This window comes from Mus pahari, chromosome 19 (genome assembly GCF_900095145.1).
Source record: "Mus pahari chromosome 19, PAHARI_EIJ_v1.1, whole genome shotgun sequence".
NCBI classification, from domain to species: domain Eukaryota; kingdom Metazoa; phylum Chordata; class Mammalia; order Rodentia; family Muridae; genus Mus; species Mus pahari.
In genome coordinates, this window is record NC_034608.1 from 53,858,114 (window position 1) to 53,877,519 (window position 19,406).

At 40.2% G+C, this 19,406-nt stretch overlaps 1 protein-coding gene across 3 annotated transcripts in view; it reads right to left on the reverse strand.

Annotated features, from left to right (window-relative positions):
* The window catches only part of Dlc1 (DLC1 Rho GTPase activating protein), a 385,995-nt gene that overhangs the window by 192,906 nt on the left and 173,683 nt on the right, over positions 1-19,406 (reverse strand). For all 3 annotated transcript variants that reach the window (XM_029531786.1, XM_021218956.2, XM_029531785.1), the window contains exon 5: positions 6,144-6,177. In XM_029531786.1, coding sequence (XP_029387646.1) covers positions 6,144-6,177 — 34 coding nt within the window. The remainder of the gene's footprint in view (positions 1-6,143; positions 6,178-19,406) is intronic.

Consider the following 19,406-nt stretch of genomic DNA (forward strand, 5'->3'; position numbering starts at 1 on the left):
AGAGAGTGCCACTCCACTCACAGGAGTTCTAGGCTGAATGATTCATTATCTTGATTTCTAGCATTTTTATGGCCAACCAAATAACCTCAAGGCAGGAGAACAAACATTCTATGAAGCACAACCAAGGACTCCAGCCAAAGTTAGATTCAAAGTCATTTTCCTTATTGGTACCCTTTGCTCATTCGTGTGGGGTACATTTCCAGCTCCCACTGCTCCCGCTAATTAATTCCTTGGCTGAGATACTTGGCATTTGTGGAGAAAAGTAGGGACAAAGGAGGAAGGAGAGAGCAAGTTAAACACCAATTTTAGAAGAGTGTTAACGCTCATCACTGATACGGAACTGGAAACCTTTTTGTGATTGTAGTTGTTTGATTAATCAGGACACAGCCCCCACCAGGAAGCTGATTTTTCTAGTTTCATGGGACACAAAGATAGCATTGTTGACTAAGACAGGCCTGGGGGGGGGGGAGGAGAAGAGGAGAAGTAGGCAAGATAAGAAACTGCAGCAGAAAGCCCACAGCCTGTTCCCAGGAGCAGAGACCAAGGGCTGGCTCTGCCTGGATAATGATTCATTTTGGAGGTGATAGTTCTGTGGGATCTAATAAACTGCAGCAGACTAGCAGATAGTGCCATGCTGGCTAACCACAATGGGCACAGATGACTGTGTGAGCTGACAGAAGGTGTTTTGAGATTGGATTTTAGCATGGGACACTTCACCACCAACTGTGGCGCTCTTCACGTGCATCCTGAGAGTTCATTTTAGTGACTAAATTGTTTCTATTTTCTGAGCTACTTCATGCTTCTGTATTAACAAACATTCAAGCTCACTGTTATAAATATATTTCTCTTCCACCGGACTTAATATAAATATTTTTATTTATAGTGAAGAAAAAAAACCTTTATCTTTTTTGTTTTCCAAATTGGTCATCTCTCAGTTTCTAACTTAGTTCTTATTTACCATCCCTATTTTATTTATTTATTTATTTTAATAAGAAAACGTTTATACCTCACATCAAGGCAGAAGGAGAGAGATAAAAAATTAGAAGGCATTCTCTGGTTGGATGTGATGATTCTAGTTAGATCTACCAACCAACCAATCAACCATCCACCCATCCACCCACAGGCATAGAGAGAAAAAAATTATCTATCTATCTATCTATCTATCTATCTATCTATCTATCTATCCATCTACTGTCTATCTATCTATCTATCTATCTATCTATCTATCTATCTATCTATCTATCTATCTATCTATCTAATATCAATGAAATTCCGAGTGGGAAACAAGTGCCTAATTAGATTCAATTGCATGGAGTTTAATTAGAGAACATTATAAAAGCCATAGCAAGGGTCTGGAGAGATACTCAGTGTTTAAGAGCTGTGCTGCTCTTGCAGAGGACTCAAGTTTGATGGGGTTTGCAGGGTAGCTCAAAATTGTCTGTCGCTCCAGCTCCAAGGAATCCAAACCCTGGCCTCTGAGGACATCTGCGGTCATGTGCACATACCCCAAAATACAGATACACATCTACATATAATTAAAATAAATCTATAAAAAAAGGCAGGGAAACCAGTCTGGACGGTGTTTAAGAATTCTATGGAGAAGTAGAGGATCTAGTGAGACGGATGGCAGAGAGAGAGAGAGTTCGTTCTGAGGAGGAGTTGACAGGACCTCATGCAGTATAAGGGCAGGTAGGAATAGCTAGATACTCTGTGACTCTGGTTTCTGGGTAGACAGGATTCAATAACAGTACCAGACTGGGTAGACAGGGTGACTATGGAAAAATAAGCAAAGTGGAAATATATACTCCTCAGGGACTAATCTTTTGTAGATATTGAATTGTAGATATAGATATTCATAAGACAGGATTTCAGTGTCAAGGAGGAAATCATTTCTGGAGGGAAGCTAAAAGGTGACCAACTGCCAAGAATAACATATCTGAATCAGCTCAGACCTGTGAAGAAGATGGTCTCTCTTCTACAAGGACAGCTATGTAGATAGCTATTATGTGGTTGTCCCGAGGACGCACACACAGACAGCAGCGACACAGCTAGTCTTTTTAGAGGCCCGGTGCGCAGTGGTTATGTGCAGTACTGATTGTCATAAGAACGAGGTATGCTTTCTGAACTCACTGTGCACCAGGCTTCCTTGCTTACAACAAGAGCGTGATGGTTTCTTTATTTACACTGGGAAATGAGAAGAATGAGGAAGTTGCATAAGTTGCTGAAGGCTACACAGACAGGGAGCAGATGTACTAAAGAAGATACCAGAGGCTTAAGGCTCCGTTTGTGCTTTTCTTTTCTGTTGTTTTGTTTTGTTTTGTTTTGTGTGTGTGGGGGGGTGGGGGTCTTGATTTTTTTTTTTTTTTGTTAAAGATAGGCCTTAACTATGTATGTCAGATTGGACTTGAATGTATGATCCCAAACGTTGCTGTTGCTGGACTTATAACCCACCATTGTGCCCATTGGGCCATTCTCTCAGTGAACACATTTGGCGGCTAATCAAAATAATGAAAATATCATAGACTGAGGAAAGCAAAATGTGCTGATACTTGTGTGGCTTGAGTCTAATTTTTTTAGGAGTGAATTGGTTGGTCCAAAGAATATTTATTTCAGTCCTAAGAACACACGTTTTAACATAGGTTCCTATAAGCAGTTTTAGTATGATTCTTTTCCTAGGAAGTTTTGAACAAAGTGCTAAAGAAATGCTCTGTTGGGAAGAGCAGGATGCTAAGTTGCAGATGTTATTTATTCCCCAGGTGTCCGAGTTCCTAGAAGCAGTTATCATAATTAAATTTTCATAAGAACCTAATAGGATGCCTGGGAGATGTAACTGATCAGTAAGTACTTACGGGATGGGTGCACAGAATAATGTTCCAAGTGCTGGCCTTGGAGGGTTGGTCCTTGGGAGAAGGAAGAGCAAGAGAAGAAATGATGGGAAAGCCCAACAGTGCTGATGGGAATGGAGGATGGTGAAGACCACGGCGAACGACCCAAGGCTATGCAAGACTGAGAGTGCACGGCACTTCAAGCGATTTTGTATAGAGGCTCGGAAAGCATGCTCTAGTAGGCTTCAGTTGGCTTGGATGAGAGATCACACAAGTTAAAAATAGACCTTCTCAGTAAGGAACAATAGGCTGCCTTCATTTAGCAAGGGAGGGGTGGATAAAAGAAAAGAAAAGAAAGGGAAAGAAAGAAGGCAAAAAGGCGGCCCTTAGGATGGATAGGGAGTCTTAATCCTGTTAAAGAACTCAGTTACCCAGGAAGACTGAGTAAGCCTTTGGCTTTATTGTAGCACTTCTCTTCAGTGGGAACTTAAAACCAGAGGGTTGGAGAGCCGGGAGCAAGTCAAGTCACATTCATAGACTCAGGATGTTTTCCACAGCATATGGCTGGCTTAGAAAGAGAAGAGTTAGATACAGATGCTCTTTCACAATTTTTGAAGTAAATAATATTCTCATTTGGACCCGATGATCTGATGCCATTATTCCCAGACTATTCAGATACAAGGGAATTCCCTTGACAGGTGAACTCACTGAACTTTTAAACGCTTAATCTCTTTCTCACATTGGTACTTTCAATAAAAATTCTATATCCTCATAAGCACAGCACTTTGTCCAGGAAGTTATAAAGTAAAATTTATTTAGGAATATATCACAGACATGTAAATGTTTTAATGTAGATAAGAATGAATTTGACAGGAATCATCAAGTGTGTGATATGAGATGTGCCTGAGACTGGGCAAGGTGACGTATTTCAGTTGGTTCAACTATTCAGCAAGATCCTATGAAAACCTATGAACTCTGTCTATCAACTTCTTTCCTCTGTTTAGAATTTACACTACATGGATGTGTGTGTGTGTCTATGTGTGTGTGTGTGTGTGTGTGTGTGTGTGTGTGTGCGCGCGCACGCTCCTCCATGTGTGGAAGTCAAAAGAAACCTCTGTCCCTCCAACTTGTGGGTCCAGAAGGTTGACCTCAGATCGTCAGGCTTCGTGGTAATGTCTTTACTACACTTGCTGACCCCTTTTATTCATTTACTGCAGCAAGATATCTTTCTGCAATCCTCAGACTGGTCTGGAATTTGTTATGTAGTCTAAGCTTTCCTTGGTCTCACAGCTATCCTCTTATATCAGCTTTTCAGCTAATTCCAGGATTAAACCACCACACCTGTCGTATATATGCATATATATCATTGATATATTTTTATATCTCTCATAAATATATAGATATTCTTTTTGAGATAGGGTTTTGCTAAGAAGCCCAGGACTGCCCTGAATCTGTCAACCTCTAGCCTATGCCTTTCTACTTCTGGCATGTACCACCGTGCTGTCCATCAACTTTGAAAACTTTGCCTCCTTAATACTAAACACAAATATTCAAATGTATGGCTGTCAATTTTATGTTTCTTTCTGTCACAGAGGAGGAGACTGGGCAAGGTAACAGGAAACAGGTGATGCACTCCGCTTATGCTGGGCTGAATCCTGAGTCATAATAGCATTATTGAAATATCTGAGAAGTGACACAAAGAAGCACTCCTCCAGGCCCACATGACACCATTTAAGAGGAAGAGGAAGGAGTTGGTGCTTCGCTACCCCGTCTCTTCAAGCGAATTCCTTCCCTTCTGTCTCTCTCCACCAGCCAACAGTTTATTCCTGAATGTTTTCCTTGGGAGAATGAAAGAATTCGCTGTTATTCTGGAATAAGATGACAATGTTGTTGTCATACACTTTGTTTAAATCACAGCTAGTCTAGGGAATGACAAAGAATGTCACAACCCCAGACAAAGTAGGGGCCTAAGTTGCCTTGTTGCTAAGATGTATATGCACACATTTAACCATTTAGTCCTTGTTTAACTAGACGGCCCAGCAAAATCTGTGTGAAGACATCCCGTGGCTTAACAACTTACTTTAAACTCACCCGACGCCAGTAGATGTATTTAATCTGTATGACCAGAGCTCATTCATCACAGAATTTTATTGTTCCTTCATAGAAACTTGAATCCATTTTAATCATCTCTTCCTACTCTAAGGGGCTCTCAGTATTATTAGAGTGAAGAAGTCAGACTCCAATAACTAAACATGATAGGGAAGTTCAGCCCACAGTGTTAAAGAGCTAAGATCTTTGAGTAAAAATTTCCTTGCTACAAAACAGGGAAACATGAGCATCCCCTTTTCATACATGAAGAAGATGGCAAGATGGCCTTCACCCCAAACTTACGATACAAGTTTTATTCCAGAACCCATATAGTAGAAAAATGATCCTCTGAGTCCTGTACCCATGCCATGGTATATACACTTCCTTCCCCTAAACAAGTAGATAATAAAAATGAGTAAATAAAAACTCATACCCCACAAGCCCCAAACTCACTAAGGAACTTGAAGTCATACTTTATTTTGGTTTGATGCAACTTGCCTCCATTTCCTTGCTCTTAAACATCACATGCCTATGAACTAGATGACGTCACACATCCGGCAATGAAACGAGACGCTTCACGTCGCTGGTGCACATTCTAATTGGATTTGCTTTTCTTTTTGCCTTTATTTTCTTTAGGTTGAACACAGAAGATGATATCAAGAAAGGCCAAAAGATTTTAAAGCACACAATTCTACCAATTCCAGACGAATTTCTCTTATTTTCATGCCCCTCATCAATTATTTCCCATTTCCTTACAATACTGTGGAATACTTGCAAGCATCCCTGAGTGTGAAAGGCAACACCATTTTTCACCATCAGTTTCATCGCTTCCTAGCTACATTCAGTCACGCACTATCCATTTTATCCATCAAGAACATCTATTTCTGACTACTGAACAAGCTACTTGATATTAAAAAAACCAAGTCTTGTTAAATACCAACAATCAAATTTCAAAGACCATCCCTCATCACATTGGCCAACATCAATATCCCCCCACAGAGAAAAAAAATGTAATTGAAATTAATTGTAAGTCTATGAGAAGGCCTTTGAAACAATAAAATGTTAAAAGGCTGTATTTTTCTTTGAGAACAACTGATTTATTTGCTAAGAATTTGAGAGCATTTCCCACAGAAATTGATGAGATTAGTGCATTTTAGCTATTACTAGTTTAAGGTGGAATTATATTCCAATATAGGTAGGAGACGAAATATAACTCTAGTGTTAACTCACCAGCCATTTCCTTTTCTCCAATACATGGAACAGCCTGAAAAAGAAGAGATGCACAAAATTAGGAACTAATATCATTACAAATAATGTATCATAAATGTAGTAAAAACTAGATCCAGACAATAGGAAAGAAATCAGCACAGTGGAGTAGTCTATGAAGGCATTAGCCTTGGGTATGGGAGTCTGCCATGGTGTTTTGGTCTGAGGTTAGAATCAGCCTACATCTGGCTTCAATGACATTGGTTGTATATTAAACCAACATACTCTCTGACTTTGGGATGTACTTCTTTGTCCTATTTTTGGGAGGCTCACAAAGCAAATTATTTGGTCAATGTCTGCACATTTGAAGCCTTTGGCCAGTCTCTACTGTCAGTAAACCCTTGAATGAGCTACCCTGCCTCTTTTTTAATGGGTGGAAAATTCCAAGTGTGTCTTAGGGCTTTGGGGAAAACTGAATGCAGTGCTTTCCATAAGGCATCCTAGGTGTGCTGAAAAAGAAGTATTCCTGCTTACTTGCTTATTATTACTCTTTGCAGTGATTCCATGGGTTAATTTATTGATATGCGAAGTTTAAAAATTTCCATTCCATTATTATTTTTATCATGTTAAGCACAAGGGCAGGCATCAATAAAATGAAATGTTTCAACAGAGCAGTCTGTTAACACCATTTTTTGTGGATACTCAGAATGAATTAAGGAACAGTTCAACTGTTCTTGTATAAAACAGCACAGAGGCATTAACGTGTATGTGTGTGTGTGTGTGTGTGTGTGTGTGTGTGTATGATGTAGAAGAAAGAGTATGTGGGTACAGCCACATGTGTGCATGCAGAGTAGAGAGGCTTGTACAGTCTATACAACCCATCCATTGAGACTTCTATATGACAATCATTGAACACAAACTACCTAGTTCTTCTGTCTTTAGGGAATACGGAGGCCAGAAAGTCATCCTCACACTTGTGATTTGATTTGAGTGTATGTGTGAATGTGAAAGAGAGAGACAGAGAAAGACAGAGAGAGACAAAGACGCAGAGAGCGAAAGACGGAGAGACACAGACAGAGAAAGGCATACACGGGGAGAGGCTTCTTGGATGAAGGCTGAGAGATGCGCTCATCTATGAGCACAGGGATACATACTTACAAGGCACTTTGGTGAATTTTCCACTTAGCAATAATAGTAATAATAATAGATTTTTGTATGACCACCTGTACTGGCTGGTTTTGTGTGTCAACTTGACACAAGCTGGAGTTATCACAGAGAAAGGAGCTTCAGTTGAGAAAATGCTTCCATGAGATCCAGCTGTAAGGCATTTTTCTCAATTAGTGATAAAGGGGGGAGGGCCCCTTGTGGGTGGTACCATCTCTGGGCTGGTAGTCTTGGGTTCTATAAGAAAGCAAGCTGAGCAAGCCAGGGGAAGCAAGCCAGTAAGGAACATTCCTCCATGGCCTCTGCATCAGCTCCTGCTTCCTGACCTGCTTGAGTTCCAGTCCTGACATCCTTTGGTGATCAACAGCAATGTGGAAAATGTAAGCCGAATAAACCCTTTCCTTCCCAACTTGCTTCTTGGTCATGCTGTTTGTGCAGGAATCGAAACCCTGACTAAGACACTGCCTTAGCTAAGTCTTGCAGGTTTAAGTATGAATTGCCCTCTAGTGAAATGGGCCTTAAATACAATCAGATAACTGCTGGTCACTTCCATAACATTCATGCCATTATTGTACCAATGGGGGATATCTCACCAGTGATGATCATTATCAAAGCTTATAGAATCCACTGTTGCTGATATTCTCCACCAGCAGAATGCATAACATCCTCTGGTGCCATGAAAACCAGCTCGATTTCTCCTGTGTCGTGTGACAAAAGTGTGTAGTGTCTTCAGCAGAACTTCAAGTTCTGTTGAGTGACTGTGCGTACTGCCAATAGAAGGCTTTTGATTGCTGGCAAGGTTGTGGATGCAGGTGACAGGCAACTAAAGACTCTTCATGGAGTAATCCCCACCATACAAGAATCAACTCCTACTTGCTGGCTAGTAAGTGTAGGGCGTTCTTTTAAAATCCCACCTGCAGAAACCCACCTAATGGTCAGAACTACCTTATGGTGCGCTAAGGATTACAGTAGCTTGTTTGCAGTGCCATGGTCAATTATGGAAGCTAGGACATAGCCTTTGGCATGTTGGCTTTCATTTTACTTATCAGAGCACTCTGGTTGATGGAGAAAACATGTCTGTGAAGTTCTGTGACAAGGTATTGACTGATATTACAAAACAGGTGTGCATATTTTGTTTGGGACAGATAGAAATTAAGCAATTGTCCAATTCTTATACCGAAGACATTTAAGATAGATTAGAACTCTTGCCCCATATTACAAGCTGACTACCAACACACAGGTATTTCCTATATTTGATTATAAAGATGTATTCATAGTATGTAGAATATTTAATAAAATTACAATCATTGATCTGAGTTATAAGACAAAAATATTTTACCCTTCATATGCCCCATGCCTATATTTCATGTGGCTGATGCTGATTATTTTGGAATCTTACCATGTTCCACATGCTGCTTTAATTTACCAACTCACATTTCTCCTAAGTAATTGCAGCATTCATATTACAAAACAGGAAAAAAGAGAGCCAAAGTTTAATGTGCCTAGACAATGATAATGTCTCTGTTCAAGTTAGACCACATCATAACAACTGGATAGCCCTCCACTGGCTTATTTTGAGGTGAAATTGTCTCTCTAGGAAACTTTCTACACACAAATTCATTAAATTAGTGAAGTTAGTTAGGGCTATAAGGCATTGGAGGAATTAGAAATGCTGACACTTAGTGTTCAGTTAATTCAAGCTTGCTGGTCATTCTTAATTACATGTCTTATGCTATCTTGGGTACAAAAATCTAACAATTTTCTTCAGTGTGGAATTCTCAATGTAGCTGTCAAAGATACACAAAAAGGCAAAAAAAAAAAAAAAAGTTCCATGTGATCGATATTGAGTAGCAGTGGTTAGCTCTATCACTGGTATGGTATTAAAAGAAATGATCAAGAGCAGATTAAGATTACCCAGGTGCGTGGCTGAAGAGCTGACTCAGGGGTTAAAGAGCACTTACTGCTTTTACAGGACCCATGTTTGATTTTCAATACCCTCTCTGAATAACTAACCTGACTCTCTCTTTTTGCACCCTGGAGCACCCACATATGCTACATAACATATGTACACATTAGTAAGAATATAAATAAATCCTACAAGAGATTATCCAGGTGGAAATGGGAAGGTTTCAGGCATTGAACCCCAGGGAAGGAGGCAATGCTCATGAGATTGTCCTTTTAGCCTTGACTTCCTAGATGGGAATGAGGAATACAGTTAAGTCCTGGTTTTAACGTCCCAGAATATTCTATCTCTATTTTTGTGATTACCAGAAACTTCTCATAAAAGATGGCTGTATATTCTCAAGTGCAAAGTAGATGTTCATCAAACATTTGTGGAATGAACATACCAAATGTGACTGTTTCTTATAAGACGTTTCTCCTAGAAAAGCCTGGTTTAGAATTTGTTAGGGACCCTGTTTAATAGCTGCCATGTGTCTCATTTGAGCTGCCTCTTCAGGAAGTTATTTAACATTTCTGGCAATAAAGCAATTACATGGGGTTTTCCTGCTGGCCATATGGGTTCGCTGTAACTTTGTATTTTCTTCTCTCTCAATGAAACAAAGGAAAGTCTACTAATAACTTCCAAATGAGAGGGGAAAAAAATCATTCAAATTTTGTTATTCTCCTCTATGATATTCAAATGATAGAAAAATCACCATTTCCATAGCTCCGTACCACCCGAGCCTGAATATATTCCACTGCCGGCTATAGCTCTCCTGGGGAACGGTACTAGCCTATGTTGGACAACTAAGGTGATTTTACACTTGAAACTGAAAAAAAAAAAAAAAAAAAGGTCACTGAAAAGAAAGCTCCTTAGCAAAGGAAGAGGAAACACTTTGCCTTACTGAGCACTTTTAGAACTGCATGTGGGAGCTTAGGCAGCTGCTCAGGTTTTTGGATGTGAAATACGCTTAGGAAATTGCCATGATTTGTGGAAGTATTGCCTATGTATGTCGCATCTTCTGGTTTCCTGTGAGGACAGTCCCGTGCACTGCCAGGATGAGCTCTACCTGGTACCTTTGGGGACTTACAGCCATCAGTGTGCTACTGCAGACAGCAGTGTAAGGGAGGCGGGTGGTAGCAGAATCCACTCCAGCCCAGTGCCAGCCCAGGATGCACTTCAGCCCAACAATGGCAACGGAAAGAGTCTAACTGAACTCGGCTGAACTTTGTTTGCTTGTTTGTTTTCCTTTACGATTTTAGATGGAAATGATATAATTTTCCTCTATAATCAATATATTTTATCAATATGTTTTTGCTTTCAGTTACATAAAACAAATTTTTATTTTTGGTTATTTGGAATTAGTACCATACAGTGTCACTAGAAAGAAGGCTTTTTTTTTTTTTTTTTTTTTAATCATCAAACTCTTCAAAGAATAGGTGAAAAAAAAAAAAAAAAGAATAGGTGAATAGTCTAGAAGATTCATTTCTAGGCTCTGTAAAAGGAACAGCTCCTTTATTTCCCTACAAGAAGCAACCTGCCTGGCAGTTTTTGTTTCCTCTCTGCCTCTCAATCTGTGTCTCTGTGCCTTTTCATGTCTCTGTGTCTCTCTATGTCTCTCTGTGTATATTCGTATATTTCTCTGTGTGTATGTGTGTGTGTGTGTGTGTGTGTGTGTGTGTGTGTCTGTGAAAATTATTTAACGTTTTCCTATAGTTATTGGCTATTTGTATATATTTTTTGAAATATCTTCATATTATTTGTTGATTTACTGATGGAATTGTTGTTATTTTATTATCTTTTGGATTCTGGGTATAGTCTAGGTAATAATGCTTGGTTAAGTGAATAACTAGTGAAAATTTCTCCCCTTCTGTAGTGTTTCTTCAGTCTTTGATGATTGTTTCTTTTGCTGTGCAGAAAGAAGCCTTTTAATTTAATGTAATACATTTTTCTTTTCTTTTCTCTTTCTTTTCCTTCCTTCCTTCCTTTCTCTCTCTTCTCCCCCCCCTCTCTCTCTCTTTCTGCTATTTGGATTTCTAGCCATGAAACCATTTTCTATGCCTATATTGTGAAACCTGTGTGCGCTTCCTCACATCATTTAAAAGTTTATCTTAAAGTCTTTTGTCTATTTTGAATTGAGTTTTGTATAGACTGAGAGACAGAAAATTCGTTTCACACTTCTCCATGTAGATTACCAGTTTTCTTATCATCATTAGTTGAAAACTTGTCTTATCTTCATTGCATGTTAGATTTGGGGTGATTATAGCTGTGTGTTATTTCTGAATCTTTCCTTATAGTCCATTGGTCAGCACATCTAGTTTATAGCAGTGCCATACTGTTTTGTTAACATGTTTCGTTAACTTTAGCTTATTTTGAAGTTGGCTATTATGGTATTTCCAGTATGTTCTTTCTGCACAGGATTGCTTGGGATCTCCAACCAAAGTCTTTTTTTGTTTCCGGATGAGTTTTAGAATTTTCAAAAATAATCTTTTGATGAATGTTATAAGTGTTCTGGCAGATATTGTACTTATTGTATAAACTGATTTTAATAATATGACCATATAAAAAAGGCCAATTAATTTTTATTGGAATTTGTCACCTCAAATTTCTCCAAACTAAAATTAATTTAACATATGATTAATAAATTGTTGATATACAACAAGCATAATATTATATGGCATATATGCAATGTTATTCAGTAGAATGGAAAAGAGGCACATATATTTTTAATATACTAAAGTATTTGTTAAGGGTTTAACATAATTCCATATAGTTGCCAGATTAAAAGTAAAAGCTGACATTATGAATTTCTTTTCTTTTTCTTCTTCACTTAGTCTCTTAGAAAGCTAAGAGACAAAATATTTTATTCATACCTATCTGGGTCGTGTTGATTATTACCAGTTATATTAAAATAAAAGGTTAAATTCATTTCAACAGTTGAGTGCCTGAATAGCTATCCATCTTTCTCCCAAAAGTAATAATGTTCACATTGGTTCATAATCTGCAGCTTGCAAACTTTTGGTCAAAGCACTACACCATCATATCAGAACAGCAGAAGATCACAGATGAAAACTGTTTGAATAACATCCATAAATTTACTTATGACAAACCCTAACCTTATTCACTGAATCGGAATTTATTTTTTATCACACCTTGCTCTGTGTAAGTGAACTCTTAGCTGGAACCCAGATATAATTTTATTGCATTGAGATAGGCCCTGTAAGAGCTAAGCACTGGCAAATTTGATTTGAAATATGTGTCTTTTGGGCTCTGTAACCTCTGATGCCCACGATGCCAGGATCCATGATGTTGCAGATATTCCTTCCTGAAGGCAAAGGTTCTCTAATTTGTATTGTAGGCCTGAGGTCACAGCAACTATTGAACGTGGAAACTAATGAGATAATTTGGAGTTCTAGAACATTCATTGAAACAACAACAACAAAACATATTGTATGAGAGCTTTCAGAAATGATAATAAGTAATACCTGAATAGTTGATGTCTGAAAGTTATGAGTGGTAGTCTTTTTGCTTCCTAGCCACTGTGGCATGAGTTCTGCCCTTTATCCTGATGCAGTTACTAACTTGTCAACAAACCTTCATGCAAACTGAGCATAGACAGAAATCTCTGAAACCATGAACCAGGTTAATGCACTTCTTCCTTAACAACAAAACTGAGATCTTCCAAGTTGTCCTGCGCTCTGATGTTGGATGCTGTATGCCCATATTATCATTTTGAGGCTGAAGCCTGGATGGGTCTGTCAAATGTCTGAGGTCTTTGCCATACAAAGGAAAAAGATGGGTTCATTTAGAGGTAATCTTGATTTGGAGGACTTTTGGTTATCTCTTATCAACATAACAACTACTCTAGGACAGATGTCCCTTAAAGTCATGGACCAATTACTCTGACTTCAGAGTGGAGCCTAATCTCCCAGTTCTGTGTAGGTCTCCGTTGCTCCAGATTTCCTTTTCTGCCTCCTTGTTCTCCCAGGAATCTGATTTGGATGGTGGATTGAACCATATACTGTAAAAGCCTGGGGTAATGTTGATTGATATAGATTTCCCAATCAGAATGTTCACTTTTGGTGACTCAAGATACTAATTGCATTAAAATAAACCACTGTGGTTTGCATGTCCACCTTTGATAGTATTGTCTGTTACCATGTAAGATGCAGGTGCAGAGAACAAATTTCTCACATTAATGGTATGTTTAAGATGAAAGACAAGACAACCATAAGATAACAGTCTCTTTTTTTTAAATTATCTAAATTTAATCTAACAGGACACCCATCTTCTTCCCCATTCAAGAATAATACGGAGGCCAGGTTAGCAAAGTGCATGGGCACAAGTGCTTACAGGTGGCTAAGTCCTGATTCAGGTGGTTATAGACCCTCTGGTGAAGCTCTACTATAGGTCACGTGATATACTAGCAACCCATACTCTGGTGCCAACTGCAGCCTGAAAGAGGGCAATGGAAAGATGTTTACATGAGATGTATGAAGTGAGCAAGTATGGAGGTTTGGCAATGGAGCCTAGAGTGATGGGTTTCTCTTGCTAGAGAGATCAGAACATTTCTGTCTCTTGCATGGGATTCATTTGTGAGGCTGATGTAATGGTTGAACAGCATGTTTTTCTTTCTAGTAATTAAAATTAATTTAAACAACTCATTTAACTGTCAGAGGTATTCCAGGTTGGATAATTTATATGAGAACCTTACAGGGTTTACACATATATAAGGGGAGGGGCTCATGACTCTTCCTTTCCAAGAGAAGTTATTGGCACTTACTAATGTTGGGAGACGGGAGTTACTTTCTTCAATGGTGTAGCTGCTGTGAACTTATCCATGCTCAGTTAAACAACCCACTACCTGTGTTTAGACCAAGGAGTCGTGATTGTACTCAGTGGGGCACAGCAAAACAAATCAAATAATGAAAGACATGAAAGAAGGAGGGGGACTTGTCCAGAAGCAGGGCTTTAGGAATAGCAGGAAAGTATGGGTAGTGAGAATGCCCAAAATACATCATATACATGTATAAAATTGCCAAATAGTAGCGACACATGTCTGCTTTTAAGTGAAAAGGTAAAAGTTCTCAGATTAAGAAAACAAAATCTCATGGGAGACTTCTAAGATCCTCTGTGAACAGTTTTATTCTGCGTAGTCATTTCTGGTCTCACAGTGTCTACTTAAATAATAATAATTCAAACTAGACAATTTAAGCTAATAAACTATACATATATGACAAACATGATAAAAGGAGAGTTCTATGATGCCGGGGATCCACTGGGGGTCTTGGAACACACTCAGCAAGATAGGGTAGAGTGACTGCGCAGAAGACGGGTAGATTTCTTAACCTGCATTAACAAGTGAAAGTGAAAGTTGAGGAAAGTGGAAAAGGTTGAGAAAGGAACACTAGGGAGAGAAGCCATGCAAGAAAGAGCATCTGATTACAGTTGTTGGCCATTCTTTAAAAGACCTAGCAAAATACTTCAATGGCAGAGGGAGCAGGCAACATTTACTGACAGTCAATACCTGCTTTATGCCAGTTACTCTCTTTGTGTCCCTTCCTTTAACAAAATAAGTTTTATTAAGTTTTTTGAAAATTTCATTACTCTACAATATGCATTCTGGTTACTACAGCCCCTTGTGGTGGTTTGAACTAGAAATGTCCTTCATAGATTCATCTATCCGAACACTTGGTCTCCTGCAAGGTGGCACTTTTGGGAAGGTCATGGGATCTTTAAAAGGTGGAGCTCTGCTGGAGGAAGATCGCCACTGGGACAGGCTTTGAGGTGCTATAGCCTTATCCATTCCCTCTTCCGTCTCTCCACTTCCAGTGTGTGCATGGAAATATGACCATCTGCCTGCCTCTGCCTCCATGACATGCCTTTCCTGCCCCAGTGGACCTGATAACTCAGACTGTGAGTCAAGCAAGCTCCTTTCCCTTACGTTGCTTCGGTCATGGCATTTTAGTACAGTGACTGAACTGTAACTAATACAGCCCTCCCTCACCAAGCACTCCTGCAGTCACAGAGTCCTACTTCTTCCCTGATAGGTTCCCTCCCACATTCACACCTTTTTTTTTTTTTTTTTTTTTTTTTTTTTGGCTTGCTGAGTTTAACCAGGTACCATCAGTGTCACAGTGAGGCTGGGGGCTCTCTAGTGGAGCTGGTGGGTTCATTAGTGGTTGGTTATAAACTGAAGATGTTGCCTTCCCTTCTTTCTCCAGTACCCATTGGCTATAGCATCCCTTGATTCCCCAGGTTCACAGTGGATTAATGATAAGTCCAGTCTTTTGCAAGCCCATTGCAGGCAGCCACAGCTGGGGTCAGATCATGAGTGTACTGGCTGGGTCGTGCAAAAGACATCGTTTCACAGCCTTGGCCACTTTTTCTAGCATTTACCTTCTTTCTGGGCTCCTTCTATGATATTCTCTGACTTGTAGAGGGAGCGGTATAAGTGTCCTATTTATTTAGGGCCGACCCCTCCCTCAGCTGTCATGCGTTCCCAGCCCTGTGAGCAGCTACGTATTCCTTTGCTGATATAAATGCCTCTCTCAGCACTCATCAGTGAAGTGTTTCTTTGCAACGAGTCGCAGTGAATACAGATAGCTGTACTGCCTGGCCGTGCTTCCGGAAACTGCGCAGGTGCAGCTTCATCACGAACGCCGGGGAAGGCTTTTTGTTGATGCAGCTGCCTTTGAATCATCCATTCTCCTCTATGCCACTCTTTACCAATGTTCCTATAAGGAACTCCAATGCAACTTTTTATTTCCAGATCCTATTTTTAATGATGGCTCTTAAACACTTTAACCTCCCTTATAGCCCACTACCAACCAGAGGGAGTGGAAAGAAAGGATCCTGGGGAAGTGGACCTGTCAGACCACCACAGGCTCAAGTCAGCAGGAGGGACCAGCAGGAATACCAGGAGAAGTCTCTCTCAGAGAAGGGAAAATCAGGGAAGATGTGAGACCCACAAGACTTGCACAGCGAGCTCTGTAAGCAAACCTGGTTCAGCCTCTGTCACTCCCTCAAGTCCTACTTATACCCTGCAAACATCACTTGTCCCCCACGTGTCTTGCCTCAGCACGTGCATCCGATCAGAGTCCAAGGAGTCCCGACAAATGGAGCTAAACTACGCAATGTAAGGTGGACCCATACATGCATGTTGTTAGCAGAGAACCCTTCATCGTGTGTCCTTTCATGTGTTTGCTTTAGCAGAACATCCTCTCTCCTGTGTCTGCTTCAGTGAAACGTTCCTTCACGAGTCTGCCCTGGGCTTTCACCTGCATCCACTTCACCCAAGTGAATTCTCTAGTTTACATAGCTAGGCTTGGGTGGATTGATTTTTTTTTTTTTTTAAATGTGTTGTGAGTTCCCTGTCTACAGTGAATGGATTGTTTACACCTCTTCAGAAAAAGTCACATAACACCCTGTTCTTAAATTTTTATCTGCACTGCCTCTCCTGGGTTAGAATGTTTCCTTTTATATAACTACTCTGCACTACGGATGAAAGAAAACTAGGCAGGATATTGCTTTCAACCGCGGGGAAGAAGACACCGCAGCCTGGAATGTGGGTGGGAAGGAGGAACTGAAGGCCGGGAACTGTTTAGATGCTTAGTGTGCTTAGGCCACGGCTTGAGCAGGAGTGATGAATTCTAATACAAAGTCAGACCCTTCTACTACATGGCAACCCTAGGACGGCTAAGCCTTCCCTCTTTAACGTCCAAATCAGACATTATTGGCTAAGGACACAATTGCCAGAACAAAGGAGGACCCCAGTCCCAGCCCCCCTCTTTCTCCTCTTCCATCCGTGTGTGTGTGTGTGTGTGTGTGTGTGTGTGTGTGTGTGTGTGTGTGAGCTCGGCTCTCTTCATAGCAAGAGCAGAAGAGCAGGACACTTTCCTAACTACCGAGCCACCTCTTCATCCCAGCATCTTTATTTTTATGACTATGCTGGTCATAAAATGTGCATTTCCATGAGATGTATTGGATGCTTTGCAGTTTAGTTTCATGTAATATCTCCTCTCCAAAGAAACAACATTAGGTGTACAGTTGCTGTTGTTACTACAAAGTGCCCAAGGCAAGGTACTTTATAAAGAAAAAGGGTTAATTTCAGCTTGTGATTCTGGAGATGAAAGGTGTAGTGTACATATCTAGTCATAATTGTCTTGCTGGGGAACTCTGAAGCAATACAGGGTATCACATGGCAAACACACATCCATATGTTGTATTTGTGGCCTACCCATCTCTTAGAAATTTCCAGAACTTTGTCTTGGGAGTGCAGCTCAAATCCAGTCCTAACCACTTTCTAGATTTAGGACCTCTACCCAGCAATACTTCGATTAACTTTCTTTCCAGCCTTTTACTCCTTCCTGGTGACGACTAGGTTTCAACACATGGAGTCCCGGGGACTGAGATCACACCCAACCCATAGCAACAGCTGTCATCAAGTTCAGAAGCAATTGGTTTAGTGATAATGTACAGAATTGTGTTTTAAAATAGGAGCACATCAGCTGATTAAAAAAACAAAAAAACAAAAAAAGTCAAGAAAGGCAGAGGAGGATCCGAAGATGCCTGGCCTTGATGTAACTTCATGACTAGGGTCCCTCTCAGAAGCTAAGGATGCCTGCCAGCACTGTTAACCCTGTAGTTGTTCAGCCCAACTTGCCCCTCCCAACCAGTTCTTCCTCCTATTTCCTCAACTGTGAATTCTATGCCGTTAGTATCGGAGTCAACACAAAGCTGGTTTGGCTTTTGGATTACTAGGGTGACGTAGAACAAGCGAACTCTAGCTTCTTTCATATTCTGAGACTCTTGTAGGCCAGCCTGGGCTCTACCTGGCCAGCCTGAGGCTGCCTCAGCCTCCAGAGGATCCTAATGAGAAATGTCAGTGAGATGATCTTTCATCTCCACTGTCTTTCTTGTTGCTGGTTTAGACTATTTGGCCTCATGACTCTGGGGACTACTGAGTGTGCTGGCCCTCTGTCCCGCTCACTCTTCATTCTGAGAATCATGGGTCTTTGCCAGGAGGGAGGGGGGGTCACTTCACCTTCGCATTGCATGTAACCCATCCAATGATCTTTCTTTTTTCTTTCTGAAATTGGCAAAGGGCATATTGGGTTTTACATTTAAAAATGACCAAACACCCCTTCCCCCCTTTTAAGTGATGTACAATAGAGCAAGGTCCTCACACCAGCAAAGTGGTGATGATACCGATTGTCTGAAATGAAGATAATAACAGGAAAGGGTGTCCCGTTTCCAAAATTCATTCAGACTTTACTTACCACAGAGCTGAACAGGAAACTCAGCTATAACAGAGACAGAGACTTGAAGGTGATTCCAAAGAACAGGATGCCTGAGCCGTTTAGTGCATTCTAGGGACAGAGCAAATGTCATCTCTGTGATGATGACCTCCTGTCCCACCCATGTCACTCTGCACAGCCACCATCACCCGAGTCAAGCTGGAACTCCTCTGCCTCTGGGATACCCCAAGGGGTCTCTGATACCGGTCATTTCTCTTCAAATATATTTTCTAAATGGCCCTTGGTAAGCTGTCCTGATGACACACTTGGAAGATGCCTTTTCTCGCGTCTGAAACACAGTCTGGATGATGGAGGCGGCCTACTTTTTAAGGTACCTTTTATGGTAGCTCAGCAAGTGTGCAACGTTCTTCTTTGAGTCTATTTTTAATTCCTAGAATGTTTTTCTTTTTTTGTAGTATGTGGGTCATAATTCCTTCTAAAATGATGCATTTCCTCTAATTCTCTACCCTGGAAACTTTGAGGATTCGAAAATCAAAGATTTATTGGGGGTAAGCTCAAAACATATTTGTGTTTACACATATTAGAAAATACATTTTTGTTTCAAAACTTTAGTTCATTTTCTTTCATAATAAGAAAAGTTTAAAGTAAAAAAATACATTTCTGGTATTAAATAATTTAATTAGTAAATCTAAATAAAATATTATCTGTTGGCTACTTTAAACTGGCAACTGTTGTTATTACTGATTCTTACACTTTTTTTCCCAAGTTCTCTGTTAGAGCAAAATATTCTTTTTTTATTATTATTATTATTTTCTTTATTTACATTTTAAATGCCATCCCGAAAGTTTCCCATACCCCTCCCCCCACCTCTGTTCCCCTACCCACCCACTCCCACTACTTGGCCCAGGCCTTGCCTTGTGC